A 17,908-nucleotide genomic window follows, 5' to 3' on the forward strand; every position below is an offset into this window, starting at 1 on the left:
GAGCCCAGGAGCCTCCAGCTCCTCGGGAGACCAGGAAAGACGATCTCCTCCTCCTTCTCCTCCTTCTTGGTCTTGATGGTGCTCTTACTCTTGCTCTTGTCGCCTCCTTTCGGTTCCTTTGTGATCGATTTTGCCACCTCCTACGAGCAGAAGATGAGAAGAGAAGAAGACCATGACGGAGAGGTTAGAAGGAAGGAGGGAGAGGAAGAGAGCATGAAGGAGAAGGAGGAGGAGGAGGAGGAGGAGGGAAGAGGAGAAGGTACCTCGAAATTTTTGATTGGCATTCCACTCACGTCGACAGCAGTAAAGCTGTAATAGGTTGGAACGATCCACATCCAAGGAGGAAATTCAACCATCAGCCAAGGCTTCTCTCCTTCTGCTTCTCCTCCCTTCCCCTCCTCCTCCTCCTCCTCCTCCCTCTCTACCCTCCATCCGGCATTGGCAAACTGGCGAGCATTGCGCTCGAGCACGTCAGCAGGGTCTCCAACGGTCCAGGAGGAGGAGGAAACTTTGAGCAGCCCGAGCCGAGCTGGGTTCCTCCAGAGGTGCTCCTCCTCCCCGAGCACGCGACCCATGGTGTCGATGATTCCTCCTCCGCTTCTCCTCCTCCTCCCCGCGCCTGCCACTCCCACGGGGACAGGTAGGAGAAGCAGGAGGAGATGGAGCTGCTGCCGGGGAGCTCCAGGACAGGAGCAGTCTGACAGGAGGAGTCGGAGGTTTGAGGACGCTGGTAGTCAGAAAGAAGGGAGGAGAGAGTCTTGCTTGCTTGCTTGGCTCCCTCCTCGATCCCCTTGAGAATCTCACTCTCACTCCGATCAGGATAAAAGGAGGACACGGGAGGCAGAAAGAAACGTCCTCCTCCTCCTCCTCCTCCTCCTCCTCCTCCTCCTCCTCCTCCTCCTCCTCCTCCTCCTCCTTTCTTCATCTCCGCAATCCCCTTTCCAGTCTCCACAAGCTCTTCTTCAAGTTGTGCAAGGGACTTTGGCTTCTTTCCCTCCTTCGAAGTTTTCTTCCCTTCCTCTTCTTCCTCCTCCTCCTCCAGAGGATCAGGAAGCACGAGCTTGTTGCCTTTCTCTGCTTCAGCCCACCACCTTCTCCTTGTCCATGGTTGCGACAGGGCGGCGAAGGTTTTCGTGACTTCTTCTGTTTTCTTCCTCCTCAGCCTCGGCCACTCGATCTCTTGCTGCTGCTCCACCATGTTCTTAAGAGTTTTCCTTGCCTCCTCAAGACAACTCTCCGCCTCCTCCACTGCTCCGCTGCTGCTGAAAGAGTCGCACGCTTTCATCCAATTCTGCAGCAGCGTCTTCCCCTCCTTCATCTTCCCCCGAGCAACTCGTCCCTCCTTCTTCATCGCATTCTCGATCTTCGCGCTCACCCACTTATTCGCACCTGAGAGCAGGAGGAAAGGAGAGACAGAGGAGGAGGAGGAGGAGGAGGAGGAGGAGGAGTCTTGGAGGGAGAAGCGGAGCTGGTTGATTGGACGCAAGGTGTCTCTCACTTGAGATGTGGAGATATGCTCCTCCTCGTCCCTGAGAATCTCTTCCTCCAGCCATCGCAGAATCGTCTCTATGGCGGATCGTGAGACCTGTAAAGATGTCATGGAAGAATCAAGAGAAAGCGGAGATATGAAGAGCATTTCATAGTCATGATCATCATCATCGCTATCAATTCCATTATCATCTCCATCATCATCTCAATTATCATCTCCATCATCATCTCCACCATCAATGGTATTTCTCTCTCACATTTTTCAGCCTTTCTCTGTCCGGTACACGATGTGCAGGGACTACTGTCAGTCTCTCCACATTCCACAGAGTGTCGCAGGATCGGAACTTACTCCTCCTGTCCTTCTCCTGCTCCTTCAGCTTCCTCGCCACCTCCTCTGCGGTCACAATCTTTCCCCGCTCCTCCCTCTTCATGTCTAGCAGCCCCTCCAGGCGGACGTTCACAAGAGCATGACACTTTCCCCCTCCCCCTCCCCCTCCTCCTCCTCCTCCTCCTCTGCCCTCGTCCTCGTCCTCTTCCTCTTCCTCTTCCTCGTCCTTTGTTCTGACAAGACCGCAGTAGAGGAAGCAGTCTGGGGTCAGTCCAGACAAGAGGGCGAGGTCTTTTCTCAGGAGCAGCTGGAACAAACTCTCCTCCTCTGCTACTGGCACATGTGCACAGTTGAGCGACAAGATCAGCCCGCAGTTGAACGGATCCAACTCCTGCTCCTGCTCCTGCTCTTTCTTCTTCCTCCTCCTCCCCTCCCCGCCCTTCTCCGGCGGGTTCGCGTCCTCCTGCGTCAGCCTCGCTCGCCGCTGCTTGGCAACCAGGTTGACAACGTCGCTGAGGCAGATGGTCAGCAGGAGCCCAGGAGGAGCCCAGCAGAGGTCAGACCTGAGATCCTCCAGCTGAGTGTGGAGCATGGAGTCCATGGAGATGTCGAGCTTCAAGTTGTGACCCGCTCCTCCTCCTCCTCCTCCTCCTCCTCCTCCTCCTCCACTCTCCTTCCCCTGCGAGGAGAATCTTCCTTCGATCATTCCTGTGCTGCTCTGCATCTTTCCGGCGTTGGTGAACCACCAGGTGTCAATCCGACGAGGAAGCTCCCATAGCCTGTAGCTGCTCAGCAGAAAGAACCTCCTCCTCCTCCTCCTCCTCTTACCGATCCTCCTCCTCCTCTTCCTCCTCCTCCTCCTCTTCCTCCTCTTCCTTCTTGGCCTTGTTTCGATCTATAGGAGGTATCAGGATGCAAGGGAAGTGAATACCAGGGCAGCATTTACAGATGTCTTGGTTGACATTTCTCTGAATTTCTTCATATCTTGTGAGGAAATCGGTTGACCGAGATGCTAAAACGAAAGTAAAGACGCCATGAGAGCAAAAACTTTCATCTTCTAATCTCATCTCACATATTCTGATATCATACACCTTCTAATCTCATCTCACATCTCTTCACCTTTCTTTGAGTTGTGAGGAGGAGGAGGAGAAACTTTGAGGGTCTCCAGCGCCTTGTAGTGTTCGCACCTGCCCAGTACGTCAGGTTGACTTTCTCAGCTGCCCAGCTCACTCACTCCGACAGCCCAGCTGACACAAGAGACGCAAACTCTTTAGGCTCCATGACATTCTCGTCCTTCTTGTACCAGGCGTTCTTACGAGGCTTCTTGAGCAGCTTCTCCTGCTCCTTCCCCTTCCCCTTCTCCCTCCTCCTGTCGTCTTTCATCCTTGCCGGCTTCGATAGTTTCTCCTCCTCTACCGATGAGGGCGGAAGGTGGGCAGAGCGTCTGTAGAGAGCGTTCACATCACTCTGAAAGTCTTGAAGAACGTCGTTGAGCTCTGATATGTGCAGCGGTCGCACAAGCGCTACTTCCTTGCTTGCTTCCTTCACAGTCTTGTTCTTGGGCTTCGCAACAGGCTTGTCAACCGGCTTGTCAACCCCAGAGGACAAGAGACTCGGAGATCTTGCCAGCAGCAGCTCGTCGATCAGTTTCTTGGCTTCAGCGATGTCGTAGCTCTTCTCTGCCTGCCCCCCACCCTCCTCCCTCGCGTATGAGCCCAGCGCTTCACCCTCCACTTCAGCTCGAGGGAACGAGTTGAAAAATCCAGTTTGAAGAGACCGATTGAGCTCGTCGAGTCCAGAGTTCAAATTTCGAATGATGTCTGAAGAAGAGGACGTCGCTACCTCCTCCTCCTCCTCCTCTTCCTCTCTCACTCTTGAGGCGCTCTCAGAAATTTCCTCAGTTGGATCTGCCATGTTCTGTTCCTGATTCCTCCTCTCTCTCTTTCTCTCTCCTCCTCTCTCTCTCCCTCTCCCTCTCCCCTTTTCCCTCTCCCCTCTCTCCCTCTCTCCCTCTCTGCTCGATTTCCGTTGAACCGAAACTCTGAAATTAAGGTGACCACCCACCTCCTGGAATGTACTAAAAAGTACCGGTTACTTTAGTCAAATTTGAGGACTTTCGTGTTGAGGAAAACGGATCACATCACCACTCATAGCAGAATCGAAGGACACGGGTAGGACTAGTCTCCACCTTGATCGTTCACTTCATTATCGCATGTCTCGTATATCTACATCTTGACTTTGGGAGTGGCTGCCTTCGACCTCTCGTTCCGCAATGCCTCTATCGCCATCATCATGTCCTCCACCTCGTCACGGAAGTGTGAGATCTGCTTGTTCTTGTTCTCGATCTCCGTCTCCAACTTCGCCTGACTCGACCGACTGGAGAACTGCAAACAGTAGGGTGAGAGGGAGCAACAGAGGAGCACATTGCGAGGAGAAGAAAAACGAAGAGGAGGGGGGGGGAGGAGACGAAGGGGGTGGGGGATGGAAGGACCAAGATGGTTCGAATACCTGCGCCTGCAGTAGCAGAGTCTCGAGCTCTTTCTCTCTTCTCCGATGCTTCTCCTCAAGCTCAGCCAGTCGCTCCTCCATCCTCTCAAGCTCTTTTTGCTGCAGCCTCGTCGTCAGACGGAGAGGCAGCCAAGCAGGATGAACAGGATGAACCTTTTTGACTTTGAACTCCATCTGCTGCGAGCTTGAACTCTTTAACGGCGTCATCTCCTGCGCTGCTCCACTCCCTCGGACCATCCTTTCGAGCTCGACAACCTAGCCTCTCGTCACCTTAGCCCACCAGCAGGCAGCACAACCTTCTGGCGAAGGTCGAGCAGCTCCACTGAGCTCTCGGGCACATGGTCGGGACGCTCTCGGGGCTGCGGAGGAAGCTCCACCTGCTCAGCAGTCAGCTGGGCTCGACCCGGAGGCCCGATGGCGAACCGAGTCTGAGTGTGTCGGGTGATCGGAGCCCTGGGGAGCGGAAGGAGCCTGCCGAGTGCAGCTGAGCTGCTTCAGCAGATCTTCGATGCGCCTTTGAGCTTCGCCCTGCGCCTGCTCGACCACCTGGCGCTCGCTGAGAACGAGAAATCGCTCGCATGCTCCACTCACCGACTTCGTGCTCTGCTCCACCGCATGCAGAGTCAGCTCAGCGACCTCTCTTGCTCGTTCGCTTTCCTTCAGCTTTTGCTGCATCATCATCATCTGATACCTCATTGTGTTCATGGAAGGATCGGAGAACAACGCCTGCATGTACTCAGGATACATGCCTCCTGCGAGTTCCCGTGGAAAGGATTGCAAGCTCTTGAGCTGTTCTTCCAGCTGTTGAATTCTCCGGTCCTTGAAGTCTGCTTCAGCATGTCCAGAAGCTGCTTGAGTGTCTATATTGTGCTCTGCTGCGGTAGAGCTCGCTCCCCATGCGACTTTGACCGCTCGATCTGTGGATATTCCACCAGCTTGATATTCTTCCTGTTGTCTCGTATCACGAAACTTTTCTTGAGGATCATTCGGCGGGAGGGTCTCAGGAACTTGATTGTCGTCCTTGTGTTGCTTGTCCTTTTCAGGAGCTGTGCTAGACGCCTCCTTCAACTTTGCTTTCGTGTTGGGATCCTGTATCGTTTGACTTGTTCTCAGGACTTTCTCTTCGTTCGCTTCGATCTGCTTTCGCTGTTCCTGATTCAACAATCTTCCTGGGGCGTTCTGCCTCTGAATAGCTCGATTCGCGTCTTCAAGCTGCTTCTCGAGATCTTTTATCTTTTTTTGATAGAAAGTACGAACGTCAGACATCTGTTTGTCAACCTCCTTCTTGGAGAGACTCGCTTCTTTGCCCCCTTGTTTCAACAGAAGCTTGTTGCTGAGCTCCTTGTTCGTCGTTTGCAGAGAAGCTATTCTCTTCTCATACGCAGTTCTTGCATTTTCTGTCTCTTGTCGCAGAACACGGATTCGTTTTTCGGTATCAGAATGCATCTCATCGATCTCTTGCTCAAGACTTTTTACTTTGAGCTGAAGATCCTGCACGACTTCAATCTCCTCTGCACTCGGCTGTGCGGCTCTGATGAGATCCTTGACAATGTTGGGCTCCTGCTCCCTCTCCCTCTTCTCCTTTTCCAGCTCGGAGATCTGATTACATCCCCGGTCAAGTCTTTTTGAGTGTACAGGAAGCAATACCTTCTTCTTCAAGTTCTTCACAAGCTTGGATTCTCCCTTCATTCCACTGTTCTCAAGTTCTGTTCCGAGGTTTGAATTCTTCTCTTCGAGCTGATGTACTTGTCTCTTCAGCTCACCTATCTCCCTCTCCTGAGACCTCAGCAACTGATCGTTCTTTGTAATGATTTCTTGATTTTCCGAGTACCACTGGACATTGCCTAGTCAGCACCAGAACATGTATTCATGTTCGTATAGCTTCACCTGGATTCGCGCCATGAGGTCTGTCTTCTCAAGGTCGAACTGCATTCTTTCTCTCTTCAATAAAGATTGCAGCTGTGCCACCTCGTTCTCATGCTCCACCAGCCTGTTTAAGTCCACCCCTGCCAGTTTTCCTTCTAACTCTTTCTTGGCTTTTCTCAACCGATCAATTTCCTGAAGAGAATTGCATCAGCACCGTGGTGAAATCAGCGAAGTACCTTACAAATTTCAGTTCTTGCTGCTGCTGCAAATTCTGTCTGCGCTCTGCTTCAAGCTCTTCGACTACCTTTGCCACTTCTAGCTTGGAGGCAAGATCGCCGGCCTGAAAAGAAGCACTATGAGCTAATGCTCACAGAGAGGAAGCTCCTGCTTGGCGACTTTCACCTGCCCAGAACTCCGACGAATCACTCTTTCCGTTTCTTCTTGAAGGAATTTGATCTGTTGATTGAGCTTTTGATTCTCAAGAAAGGCGCTGTGGTCCTTTTCTCTGGCCTGAGCCTGCAGCGATTTGCATTCACCAGTTATCCGTTCATTTTCCTTCTGATAGGCCTGGAATGCGAGCAAATAAACAAGTTGTACTTCATATTGTCACTCTCAAACTACCTGAAGAAGAACCTCCTGCTCCCGAATTGCCTTCTCGAGTCTCTCTCTATCTTCCTCTGTGATGCTTGCAGGAATTTTTCCGCCTTTGGCGACAGCCTTTACCATGTCCATTGCCTCAAGTTCTTCCACTCTGAAACCAGAGATAAGAAACATAATTGCAGCATCCCTCATGCCTATACCTCTTAGACAGCACAAAATTTCGTTCCTTTGTTTCTTGAAGCTCACGATCATGTAGCTCCGCCATCTCCCGGATGCGATCGGCATGCTGCTTTCTGAGCTGATCAAGCGCACCCTCATACTCTTTGATCATCTTCTCGTGATCCTCTTTCCTGACTTGTGAGCTCAGAGGCAGGATGGCGACTGTTTGTGCCTCCTCGCTCTTGATAGACATGCCTTTTTCAGGTTTCGAAATACTCACTTGAATCGAACTCGATGGGTCTATTTTGGAGCCTTGACTTTGAATGTTTCCTTGACCAGAGTCACATTCAACTGTCACACGGAAGCTCTCGCTCGACCCATCCCCTTCCCGTGACACCTTGCTTGTGCTCCCTCCTGCCTCCTTCCGTCCAGCTCTCGTCTCCCTACCAGCCTCCTGCTGCGCCTTAGTCGAGCCTTTGCTCAGACCCTTGGCAGGTGATATGGAAGGGACCGGCGGCGGCAGAGTCTTCGCGCTCTTCCCGGCTTGGACATCCTTGAGGCCGGGACGAGGGGGAGGTTTCAGAAAGGCAGACACCGGCTTGGGATCTGATCTCGGCAGTAGCTTGGACTTCTCGGACCCTGGCGGTAGAGTAGCCGGCAGAGGCTTGAGGCCTTTCCTCTCTCTCTCCTTCTCCGTCTCCCTCGCCCAGTCGCTGTCAGACTGCCGGGGGCTGTCGTCTTTGGGCTGGAGATGCTTGGGCTCTTTATCATCTTTGCTCCCGCTGATGAACTGTTTTTCATTGGCTTCCGCAGATGCCATAAGCTCTGAGATCGCATCACTGACGCTCTCGAGCCGACTGGGCGCTTGTGGCTCTGTTGGCGTGGGATGACCTGCCACGCATGAAGGCTTCAGATAAAAGCGACTCCACACCATCCGCGTGCCGGGACGCGATGCTCATACACAATGAACTACACGAGATGTCACCTTGCAGCCCCGTCGGACGAGGAGCCGCCTCAGTCTCTTCCCCCTCTATCACACCTGCCCAGAACACGTCATATACAGCACACTGACTGAGAGTGAAGGCTGCCCCGAGTACCTTGAGGGCGCCCTTTAGCTTGCAAGGCAGTCGGCTCGTGTAAGCCCTTGCCCATGACCATCTTCTCATTTGCTTCAGCTGCAGCCAACAGGCTGACAATCTCAGTGCTTGCCAAAGTGGATTCGCTGCAAGTGTATTAGATTGGGAGTCGAAACTGTCAAGCACTTTCAATCTGATACCTCACTGCAAGCTTTGCTGGCGAATCCGTCAAGGTTTCTTCAAGGTTGTATCCTGCCCATGACGCCTTCACAGACACTTGTGATGTCCTGACATCATCCTGATAATTTCCAACTCCTGCCTTCGTGGACTCGACTTGGGGCTCTTTGCTTTCCTGAATATCTTTGTTCTCAACTTCGAGCTTTCGGTTCAGCACCGAGTAATCGACTTGTCCCATCTTCGCGACCTCTTCAAAGAATTTTCGTTTCTCCTAAGGCGTCGAGTGAGTTGGAGTACGGTTAGGGCAGAGAGTCATCAAATCAACCTCTTCTTCAGTCTCCGAGTCTGTAGCGTAAGATTGATCCTACAAAGTAACCCCAGTCTCAGGAACGATGATGAGAGGGAACAATAATCCATCACCTTCAGCGCCTCTGAAAAATCTAATTCTCGGAAAACGGTCTTCTTTGCTAGTGAATCTTTGTTCTCCTGACCCAGTCTCGTGATCTCACTTGTTCCCGTCTGGTTTGATAACTGTGCTGGAATGCTCGAGTCTTTACCGACCGAAGTATCTACCAGAGTCTCTGCGCGCCTCGTTAGTGGTTCCTTCTCCTTGCTCTCGTTTTCTTTTGTTTGAGCTTTCTGGTTGTCGTTTGGCTCATCATCATCATCATCCCAGTCGTCTTCGTACACTTCTATTTCCTCTTCCACCGCGTTCTCTCCCATAGAGGGGCTAGGAGCTCTTGGGTGCACTGGCTTCTCCTCTCGAGTCTGTACGAGTAGTTTCCTCGGATTGCTTTCGTCCTCCTCCTTTGACTTAGAAAGGTGCGACGACCGAACTTCCGCAGTCTTTTCTGCCGGCTTTTCACGCGGGGGATCAACTGCTTTAGAAACATGCACAGGCTTGAAGCCTAGGGACCTGCCAGATCAGATATAAGACAGAGCTCTTGTTCACATCAAGATGACAAGTCAGAACTCTCACATATAAGACAGAGCTCTTGTTCACATCAAGATGACAAGTCAGAACTCTCACATATAAGACAGAGCTCTTGTTCACATCAAGATGACAAGTCAGAACTCTCAGATACAAGACAGAGCTCTTGTTCACATCAAGATGACAAGTCAGAACTCTCACATATAAGACAGAGCTCTTGTTCACATCAAGATGACAAGTCAGAACTCTCAGATACAAGACAGAGCTCTTGTTCACATCAAGATGACAAGTCAGAACTCACGCTGCAAACTGCCCTGGTTTCATGGGGGCAAAAACACCCTTGGCTCCTCCATGATTTCCGACGCTAGTCCTCTCCTCTGACTCTCCTTTGTGATGAGATCTGGTTCTGAAGGAGGAGTCCAGTGATGACTTGCTTCCCCCGGGGCTGAAGTTTCCGCTGATATCTCCTATCGAGCTCTCCTCCGTAGAGTCTTCTGCCATAAACCTACAGTGATTGACATCAGTGGCTGCTGCCATCGCCCTGACGCCTCTAGTTCCATCAAAGACCATCACCTTTCAAAGCTGTCGTAGCGAGATGTCTTCCTCTGCTCCTTGCCGCTCGTGGTCTTCTCCTCCTTCATGCTCCCTCTCGCCTTCTCCTCCCTCCCCCTCAGCATTTCTTCATGGAGCTCTTGCGCGGGAAAATTGCCAAAAGACTGATGCAACCGCGAAAGCTGGTGGACCACTTGTAGTCTCATACAGCCCAGCATACAGCCCATTCAACGGACACAGCACAGCCCGGGTGACAGCCCGGCCTGGGATAACGGACGGTCTGACGGCAGGTCCGACGGTCTGAGTCTGCTGCCGGTCTCGGCAACACAGACAAGTACCTAACGTAGTTCTCTCAAAGTGTGCGAGATTTTCTCGAGGTAGCTCGTCCTGCTTGTGCTCCCTCCTGCCTCCTTCCGTCCAGCTCTCGTCTCCCTACCAGCCTCCTGCTGCGCCTTAGTCGAGCCTTTGCTCAGACCCTTGGCAGGTGATATGGAAGGGACCGGCGGCGGCAGAGTCTTCGCGCTCTTCCCGGCTTGGACATCCTTGAGGCCGGGACGAGGGGGAGGTTTGTTTCAGAGAGGCAGACACCGGCTTGGGATCTGAGGCCCTTGCCCACGACGAGCTTCTCGCGACGACATCTACAAGCCTTGTAGGCGGCAAGCAAGCGCCACTCCTAGCAGACTGACGGCTGACGGCAGGCCCGGTCCAAAGCATAGCCAGACCGTCTCCCACCATCCCTGCTACTCGTGCGCTAGAGGCCGGGTGAGCATGGTGCAGATGTCTGTCTTTCGCGTGCTCTTCATGTACAAGCCCTGGTCTAGAGTCCTACCGACTCTCTCTACGGGACGGTCGGGACTGACGAGCCGGGGCCGGGCGTCCGATCGACCTACACTCGAAGCATTGCGATCGCTGCTGGGCGTGCTGGCAGAGCACTATCTCTCCTGCACTCCCGGCGAAGAGAGCGGCGAGGTCGGTGCCGGCAGAGAGCATGTGGGCGACGTCTGGCGGGGGCTGGGGGCCGAGGCAGGCGGGGGAGCTTGCAGCGGGAGACAGCCTGCAGTCCTTGCATGTAGATCGCCTCCGGGCATGGATACAGATGCTGGCTCCCCCGCACTCCTTGCACTGAGATCGTATCCGCCCATGGGCACAGATGCTGGCTCCCCCGCACTCCTTGCACTGAGATCGTCTCCGCCCATGGGTACAGATGCTGGCTCCCCCGCACTCCTTGCAGCAAGATCGCTGGCGCCCATGGGCACAGATGCTGGCTCCCCCGCACTCCTTGCACTTATCTCGCTCGCGCCCATGGGCACAGATGCTGACTCCCCCGCACTCCTTGCACTTAGCTCGCTGGCGCTGATGGATACAGATGCTGGCTCCCCCGCACTCCTTGCACTGAGATCGCTGGCGCCCATGGGTACAGATGCTGGCTCCCCCGCAATCCTTGCACTTAGCTCGCTCGCGCTGATGGGTACAGATGCTGGCTCCCCCGCACTCCTTGCACTTAGCTCGCTCCCGCCCATGGGTGCAGATGCTGGCTCCCCCGCACTCCTTGCACTTATCTCGCTGGCGCCCATGGGTACAGATGCTGGCTCCCCCGCACTCCTTGCACTGAGATCGCCTGCGCCCATGGGCACAGATGCTGGCTCCCCCGCACTCCTTGCATCGAGATCGTATCCGCCCGTGCTCGCATGCCTTCCCGGATCCTGTCTGCTTTCTTCCCCCTCCCGGCTGGGCGTCGCCTGCTGCCAGCTTCGTCTCGTGGGCTCCTCCTGGCCCCGCGGAGCTCTCTGTCCTCGCTCGCTTGCTGCGAGGGCGGGAGGGGCTGGAGGAGCCTCGCGCCATGTCTCGCGTCAGGATCAGCGCAAACATGCCGTCTGGTGTGCGGTACCGGTGAGGGTCGGGCTGGGGTAGTGAGAGGGACGCGCAGGGGGTACAGAGGGGGAAGAAGGAGGGGTAGGGGCGGAGGGTACCGGTGGGGGGGTAGGGGGGGATGGAGAAAAAGGCGGGAAGATGAAAGTTTGTGGGTTGGTAGGGGAGGGTATCACAGCTATGACCTGATAGAGGTCTGCTACGAGGTGTCCTAGGACCCGGGGCCTGTGGGGCGGGCCCAACAACCCGAGAGAGGCAGTAGAGTCAAGGACAAGGTTGAGTGTGACCCGTCAGGGTAGGAGATGACGGACACACAGCACTCGCTCCTTCACCACCGGCACTCTCACTCTTGTATGATCCCCTCGGTGCGAAACCCACGATACAGCCACACGCTCAGCTCAGGGCACGAGCTGCTGTCGGTATCGGTGAGGTGCAGATGCGTCGAGTCCGCGTGTGGGTCGAGGACCGCGTTCCCAAGAAGCTCAAAGGGTCATGAGTAGGCAACACAACAGCAGTGTGTTGTGACGATGGCGAGTGTGATCAAAGAGTGAGAGAGAGGCAGAGCAGGAGGTGTGTTTTATTTGAGAGAAGGTGCCGAGATCGTCTCAGTGCCAATGAGTTGCAAATGACAAAGAAAGCGGGACTTTCAGATCAGGATTGAGAGAAAGGGAAATGAGTCAGCGATAGTTTCCTGATGCTGGTCTGTGATGGAGAGAGGGTCGCCCAGTGGCAGAGCAGCGGCAATAGTCAACGCACCCGCAGAGAGCCAGAGCCAGAGAGAGCACACAGGACCCCCGTCCTTCTCCTGACCAAGTGCGGGGAAAGGACCCCTCATCAGTACTGCTCGTACGCCAAAATGGATTGGAGGAAAGCCAACTCTTCGTCGTCATCTCTCAACATGGTACCACCCCGTCTCACTGAGCTCCTTGGCCAGAGGAGCCTCGCGAGATAAGCTAGAGAGTTGCTACTCTATCAGCACTACTACCCCCGGGTGCTACCTCAGAGCTAACAGTCTACAGCTGACTACCGGTGCTCTTGAGCTCGATTCACACTTGACTCCAAAGGTCAGCTGGCGTGCTCACCGACCTTACTTGGCAGGAATCAGAGCCAACCGTCGTCACACCAGCATCTCGATCCATCGTGACAAGCAAGTCACAACAGAGCGATACTCTAGCGTACTTGAAGGAGGGTCTATCCCCTCCCTACCCTCCTCCAGCCCCAGCCGCCAGGTGTGAGGGAGGGTTGACGGGAGGTCTAGGGGTAGGGAGGGAGATAGGGACGGGAGAGGAGAGCAGGCAAGACAAAGAGGCAGGGGGGAAGTCAAACGGCTCATGCTCGATGCCTCAATGCAACGGGGATAGGAGAGGAAGCACAAGGGAAACTCGTCGCAAGGCTCACCCGAGACGTGGCTCCCTTCATAGTCCAGCTCCCCAAGCGACAGAGGCCCTCGGGTCTTGCCCCTTCCATCCCCTCACTCCATTCTTACACCTCACATGCCTTGCTCTCCTTCCTTCCTCCGCGGCAAGAGCTAAGCACACCCCTGCATTCCCCTGCTGCAGACCAGGTAGGGTCTGTGCCCCGGTGCGACCCAAGGAGACGACGAGGCAGTCCTTGAGGTGCTTCAGAGGGTCCTTGCGAGGCTTGAGACCCGGTTGTTCTCCTGCTTGCTACCACCCCCCTCGCCTCCACAAGCCCCGTCACACCCCTGCTTCCACCCCGAAGGAGGCCGCAGGGTCCTCAGCCGGCAGGGGTGTTCCGTGTAGGGAACACCGGTAGGGCCGTTGGCCGGGGCTTGACAGCAGGGCCCCGTCAGGGTCCCTCCCCACAGACGGGTACCGCAATGGAGGCCGGCAAGGGGGGGGAGATAGGTAGGGTAGGGAAGTGAAGTAGACGTCATCGAGCTGCGTTGACTAGATCACTACCAGCATGCGCTCGTCTCTCCTGCTCGCTAGCACATGACCAGCACTTGCTCGCGTGCCTGGTGCTGGTGCTGGTGCCGGGTAGGTTGCGGGAGATCGTAGCCTTGACCCGAGGGCCGGAGCTGACTGCGGTGTAGGGATGACTCAACGCACGGCAGCTCTCCCTCGACCCATCCCCTTCCCGTGACACCTTGCTTGTGCTCCCTCCTGCCTCCTTCCGTCCAGCTCTCGTCTCCCTACCAGCCTCCTGCTGCGCCTTAGTCGAGCCTTTGCTCAGACCCTTGGCAGGTGATATGCAAGGGGCCGGCGGCGGCAGAGTCTTCGCGCTCTTCCCGGCTTGGACATCCTTGAGGCCGGGACGAGGGGGAGGTTTGTTTAAGAGAGGCAGACTCCGGCTTGGGATCTGAGGCCCTTGCCCACGACGAGCTTCTCGCGACGACGTCTACAAGCCTTGTAGGCGGCAAGCAAGCGCCACTCCAAGCAGACTGACGGCTGACGGCAGGCCCGGTCCAAAGCAGAGCCAGACCGTCTCCCACCATCCCTGCTACTCGTGCGCTAGAGGCCGGGTGAGCATGGTGCAGATGTCTGTCTTTCGCGTGCTCTTCATGTACAAGCCCTGGTCTAGAGTCCTACCGACTCTCTCTACGGGACGGTCGGGAGGCGTCCGATCGACCTACACTCGAAGCATTGCGATCGCTGCTGGGCGTGCTGGCAGAGCACTATCTCTCCTGCACTCCCGGCGATGAGAGCGGCGAGGTCGGTGCCGGCAGAGAGCATGTGGGCGACGTCTGGCGGGGGCTGGGGGCCGAGGCAGGCGGGAGAGCTTGCAGCGGGAGACAGCCTGCAGTCCTTGCACTTAGATCGCCTCAGCGCATGGAAACAGATGCTGGCTCCCCCGCACTCCTTGCACTGAGATCGCTGGCGCCCATGGATGCAGATGCTGGCTCCCCTGCACTCCTTGCACTTAGCTCGCTCCCGTCCATGGATACAGATGCTGGCTCCCCCGCACTCCTTGCACTGGGATCGTATCCGCCCATGGGTACAGATGCTGGCTCCCCCGCACTCCTTGCACTTAGCTCGTTCGCGCCCATGGGTACAGATGCTGGCTCCCCCGCACTCCTTGCACTGAGATCGCCTCCGCGCATGAATGCAGATGCTGGCTCCCCCGCACTCCTTGCATGTAGATCGCTGGCGCTGATGGGCACAGATGCTGGCTCCCCCGCACTCCTTGCAGAAAGATCGCTCCCGCCCATGGGCACAGATGCTGGCTCCCCCGCACTCCTTGCACCTAGCTCGCTGGCGCTCATGGGTACAGATGCTGGCTCCCCCGCACTCCTTGCACTGAGATCGTCTCCGCCCATGGATGCAGATGCTGGCTCCCCCGCACTCCTTGCACTGAGATCGCCTCCGCCCATGGGTACAGATGCTGGCTCCCCCGCACTCCTTGCACTTATCTCGCTCCCGCCCATGGGTACAGATGCTGGCTCCCCCGCACTCCTTGCAGAAAGATCGCTCCCGCCCATGGGCACAGATGCTGGCTCCCCCGCACTCCTTGCACTTAGCTCGCTCCCGCCCATGGGCACAGATGCTGGCTCCCCCGCACTCCTTGCACTGAGATCGTATCCGCCCGTGCTCGCATGCCTTCCCGGATCCTGTCTGCTTTCTTCCCCCTCCCGGCTGGGCGTCGCCTGCTGCCAGCTTCGTCTCGTGGGCTCCTCCTGGCCCCGCGGAGCTCTCTGTCCTCGCTCGCTTGCTGCGAGGGCGGGTGGGGCTGGAGGAGCCTCGCGCCATGTCTCGCGTCAGGATCAGCGCAAACATGCCGTCTGGTGTGCGGTACCGGTGAGGGTCGGGCTGGGGTAGTGAGAGGGACGCACAGGGGGTACAGAGGAGGGAGAAGGATGGGTAGAAGAGGGTACAGAGGGGGGAGCAGGAGGGGTAGGAGGGATTGTGTGTAAGGGGGTAGCGAGCTGTACTGGGGTAGGGGCGGAGGGTACCGATGGGGGGGGGGGGGTAGGGGGGTGGAGAAAAAGGCGGGAAGATGAAAGTTTGTGGGTTGGTAGGGGAGGGTATCACAGCTATGACCTGATCGAGGTCTGCTACGAGCTGTCCTAGGACCCGGGGCCTGTCGGGCGGGCCCAACAACCCGAGAGAGGCAGTAGAGTCAAGGACAAGGTTGAGTGTGACCCGTCAGGGTAGGAGATGACGGACACACAGCACTCGCTCCTTCACCACCGGCACTCTCACTCTTGTATGATCCCCTCGGTGCGAAACCCACGATACAGCCACACGCTCAGCTCAGGGCACGAGCTGCTGTCGGTATCGGTGAGGTGCAGATGCGTCGAGTCCGCGTGTGGGTCGAGGACCGCGTTCCCAAGAAGCTCAAAGGGTCATGAGGACGCAACACAACAGCAGTGTGTTGTGACGATGGCGAGTGTGATCAAAGAGTGAGAGAGAGGCAGAGCAGGAGGTGTGTTTTATTTGAGAGAAGATGCCGAGAACGTCTCAGTGCCAATGAGTTGCAAATGACAAAGAAAGCGGGACTTTCAGATCAGGATTGAGAGAAAGGGAAATGAGTCAGCGATAGTTTCCTGATGCTGGTCTGTGATGGAGAGAGGGTCGCCCAGTGGCAGAGCAGCGGCAATAGTCAACGCACCCGCAGAGAGCCAGAGCCAGAGAGAGCACACAGGACCCCCGTCCTTCTCCTGACCAAGTGCGGGGAAAGGACCCCTCATCAGTACTGCTCGTACGCCAACATGGATTGGAGGAAAGCCAACTCTTCGTCGTCATCTCTCAACATGGTACCACCCCGTCTCACTGAGCTCCTTGGCCAGAGGAGCCTCGCGAGATAAGCTAGAGAGTTGCTACTCTATCAGCACTACTACCCCCGGGTGCTACCTCAGAGCTAACAGTCTACAGCTGACTACCGGTGCTCTTGAGCTCGATTCACACTTGACTCCAAAGGTCAGCTGGCGTGCTCACCGACCTTACTTGGCAGGAATCAGAGCCAACCGTCGTCACACCAGCATCTCGATCCATGGTGACAAGCAAGTCACAACAGAGCGATACTCTAGCGTACTTGAAGGAGGGTCTATCCCCTCCCTACCCTCCTCCAGCCCCAGCCGCCAGGTGTGAGGGAGGGGGTTGACGGGAGGTCTAGGGGTAGGGAGGGAGATAGGGACGGGAGAGGAGAGCAGGCAAGACAAAGAGGCAGGGGGGAAGTCAAACGGCTCATGCTCGATGCCTCAACGCAACGGGGATAGGAGAACACACACAAGCGTTGAGGGAAGCATAAGGGAAACTCGTCGCAAGGCTCACCCGAGACGTGGCTCCCTTCATAGTCCAGCTCCCCAAGCGACAGAGGCCCTCGGGTCTTGCCCCTTCCATCCCCTCACTCCATTCTTACACCTCACATGCCTTGCTCTCCTTCCTTCCTCCGCGGCAAGAGCTAAGCACACCCCTCCATTCCCCTGCTGCAGACCAGGTAGGGTCTGTGCCCCGGTGCGACCCAAGGAGACGACGAGGCAGTCCTTGAGGTGCTTCAACCGGTAAGGCCGTTGGCCGGGGCCTGACAGCAGGGCCCCTTCAGGGTCCCTTCCCACAGACGGGTACCGCAATGGAGGCCGGCAAGGGGGGGGGGAGATAGGTAGGGTAGGGAAGTGAAGTAGACGTCATCGAGCTGCGTTGACTAGATCACTACCAGCATGCGCTCGACTCTCCTGCTCGCTAGCACATGACCAGCACTTGCTCGCGTGCCTGGTGCTGGTGCTGGTGCCGGGTAGGTTGCGGGAGATCGTAGACGGATGGCGGTACGGACATGGAGGACGTCGGCATGGCGCGGTGTGAGACAGACAGGCCTGCATGGGTCAGCTGGCATCGATCGACTTGCGTGGAGCAGCCGCACGAGCGTCCTCCTCCTCTACGCGCGCGGGGGGCAAGAAGCGAGAGGCTGCTCGAAGGCTCCTTGCCTTGCGTGCAGGAGCTCCGTCGGTGGAGGGTCTTGATCGTGAGAGAAGCCCCACCCCTTGCATCCGGTGGACATGATCTGTACCTCCACCATCAGACCTCGAGGAGGTGTGCGGTATGAGCCTTGACCCGAGGGCCGGAGCGGACTGCGGTGTAGGGAGAGCTCCTCGACTAGCGTCGATGCCGGAGCTGACTGCGGTGTAGGGATGACTCAACGCACGGCAGCTCTCCCTCGACCCATCCCCTTCCCGTGACACCTTGCTTGTGCTCCCTCCTGCCTCCTTCCGTCCAGCTCTCGTCTCCCTACCAGCCTCCTGCTGCGCCTTAGTCGAGCCTTTGCTCAGACCCTTGGCAGGTGATATGGAAGGGACCGGCGGCGGCAGAGTCTTCGCGCTCTTCCCGGCCCTTGGACATCCTTGAGGCCGGGACGAGGGGGAGGTTTGTTTCAGAGAGGCAGACTCCGGCTTGGGAT

The 17,908-nt window shown here is 56.3% G+C and overlaps 4 protein-coding genes across 4 annotated transcripts; all 4 read right to left on the reverse strand.

Moving 5' to 3' along the window:
• Positions 1-421: 421 nt before the first annotated feature.
• On the reverse strand, positions 422-3,730 carry GUITHDRAFT_146152 (hypothetical protein; the record flags this gene model as incomplete). The annotated part of the gene is made up of 6 exons (XM_005822817.1): positions 422-1,585; positions 1,746-2,595; positions 2,645-2,711; positions 2,748-2,828; positions 2,936-3,003; positions 3,051-3,730. The coding sequence occupies 6 exons, from the start codon at positions 3,728-3,730 to the stop codon at positions 422-424; spliced, it is 2,910 nt and encodes a 969-aa protein (XP_005822874.1).
• Positions 3,731-4,041: 311 nt separating this feature from the next.
• GUITHDRAFT_117927 (hypothetical protein) lies at positions 4,042-9,703 on the reverse strand (the record flags this gene model as incomplete). Its single annotated transcript, XM_005822818.1, has 19 exons — positions 4,042-4,200; positions 4,325-4,423; positions 4,478-4,579; positions 4,621-4,701; positions 4,748-4,870; positions 4,916-5,923; positions 5,972-6,030; positions 6,088-6,157; positions 6,212-6,382; positions 6,432-6,530; positions 6,593-6,757; positions 6,812-6,984; positions 7,037-7,840; positions 7,881-7,988; positions 8,047-8,171; positions 8,226-8,473; positions 8,528-8,566; positions 8,623-9,118; positions 9,435-9,703. 19 exons carry the CDS (start codon positions 9,701-9,703, stop codon positions 4,042-4,044), a joined length of 4,398 nt encoding a protein of 1,465 aa, XP_005822875.1.
• A 1,137-nt stretch (positions 9,704-10,840) lies between these two features.
• On the reverse strand, positions 10,841-11,374 carry GUITHDRAFT_55007 (hypothetical protein; the record flags this gene model as incomplete). The annotated part of the gene is made up of 1 exon (XM_005822819.1): positions 10,841-11,374. A coding segment is annotated over one exon (534 nt), but the record flags the coding sequence as incomplete, so codon positions are not given.
• Positions 11,375-14,115: 2,741 nt separating this feature from the next.
• On the reverse strand, positions 14,116-15,264 carry GUITHDRAFT_79378 (hypothetical protein; the record flags this gene model as incomplete). The annotated part of the gene is made up of 1 exon (XM_005822820.1): positions 14,116-15,264. The coding sequence occupies one exon, from the start codon at positions 15,262-15,264 to the stop codon at positions 14,116-14,118; it is 1,149 nt and encodes a 382-aa protein (XP_005822877.1).
• Positions 15,265-17,908: the final 2,644 nt, after the last annotated feature.

Source organism: Guillardia theta (genome assembly GCF_000315625.1).
Source record: "Guillardia theta CCMP2712 unplaced genomic scaffold GUITHscaffold_118, whole genome shotgun sequence".
NCBI lineage: Eukaryota > Cryptophyceae > Pyrenomonadales > Geminigeraceae > Guillardia > Guillardia theta.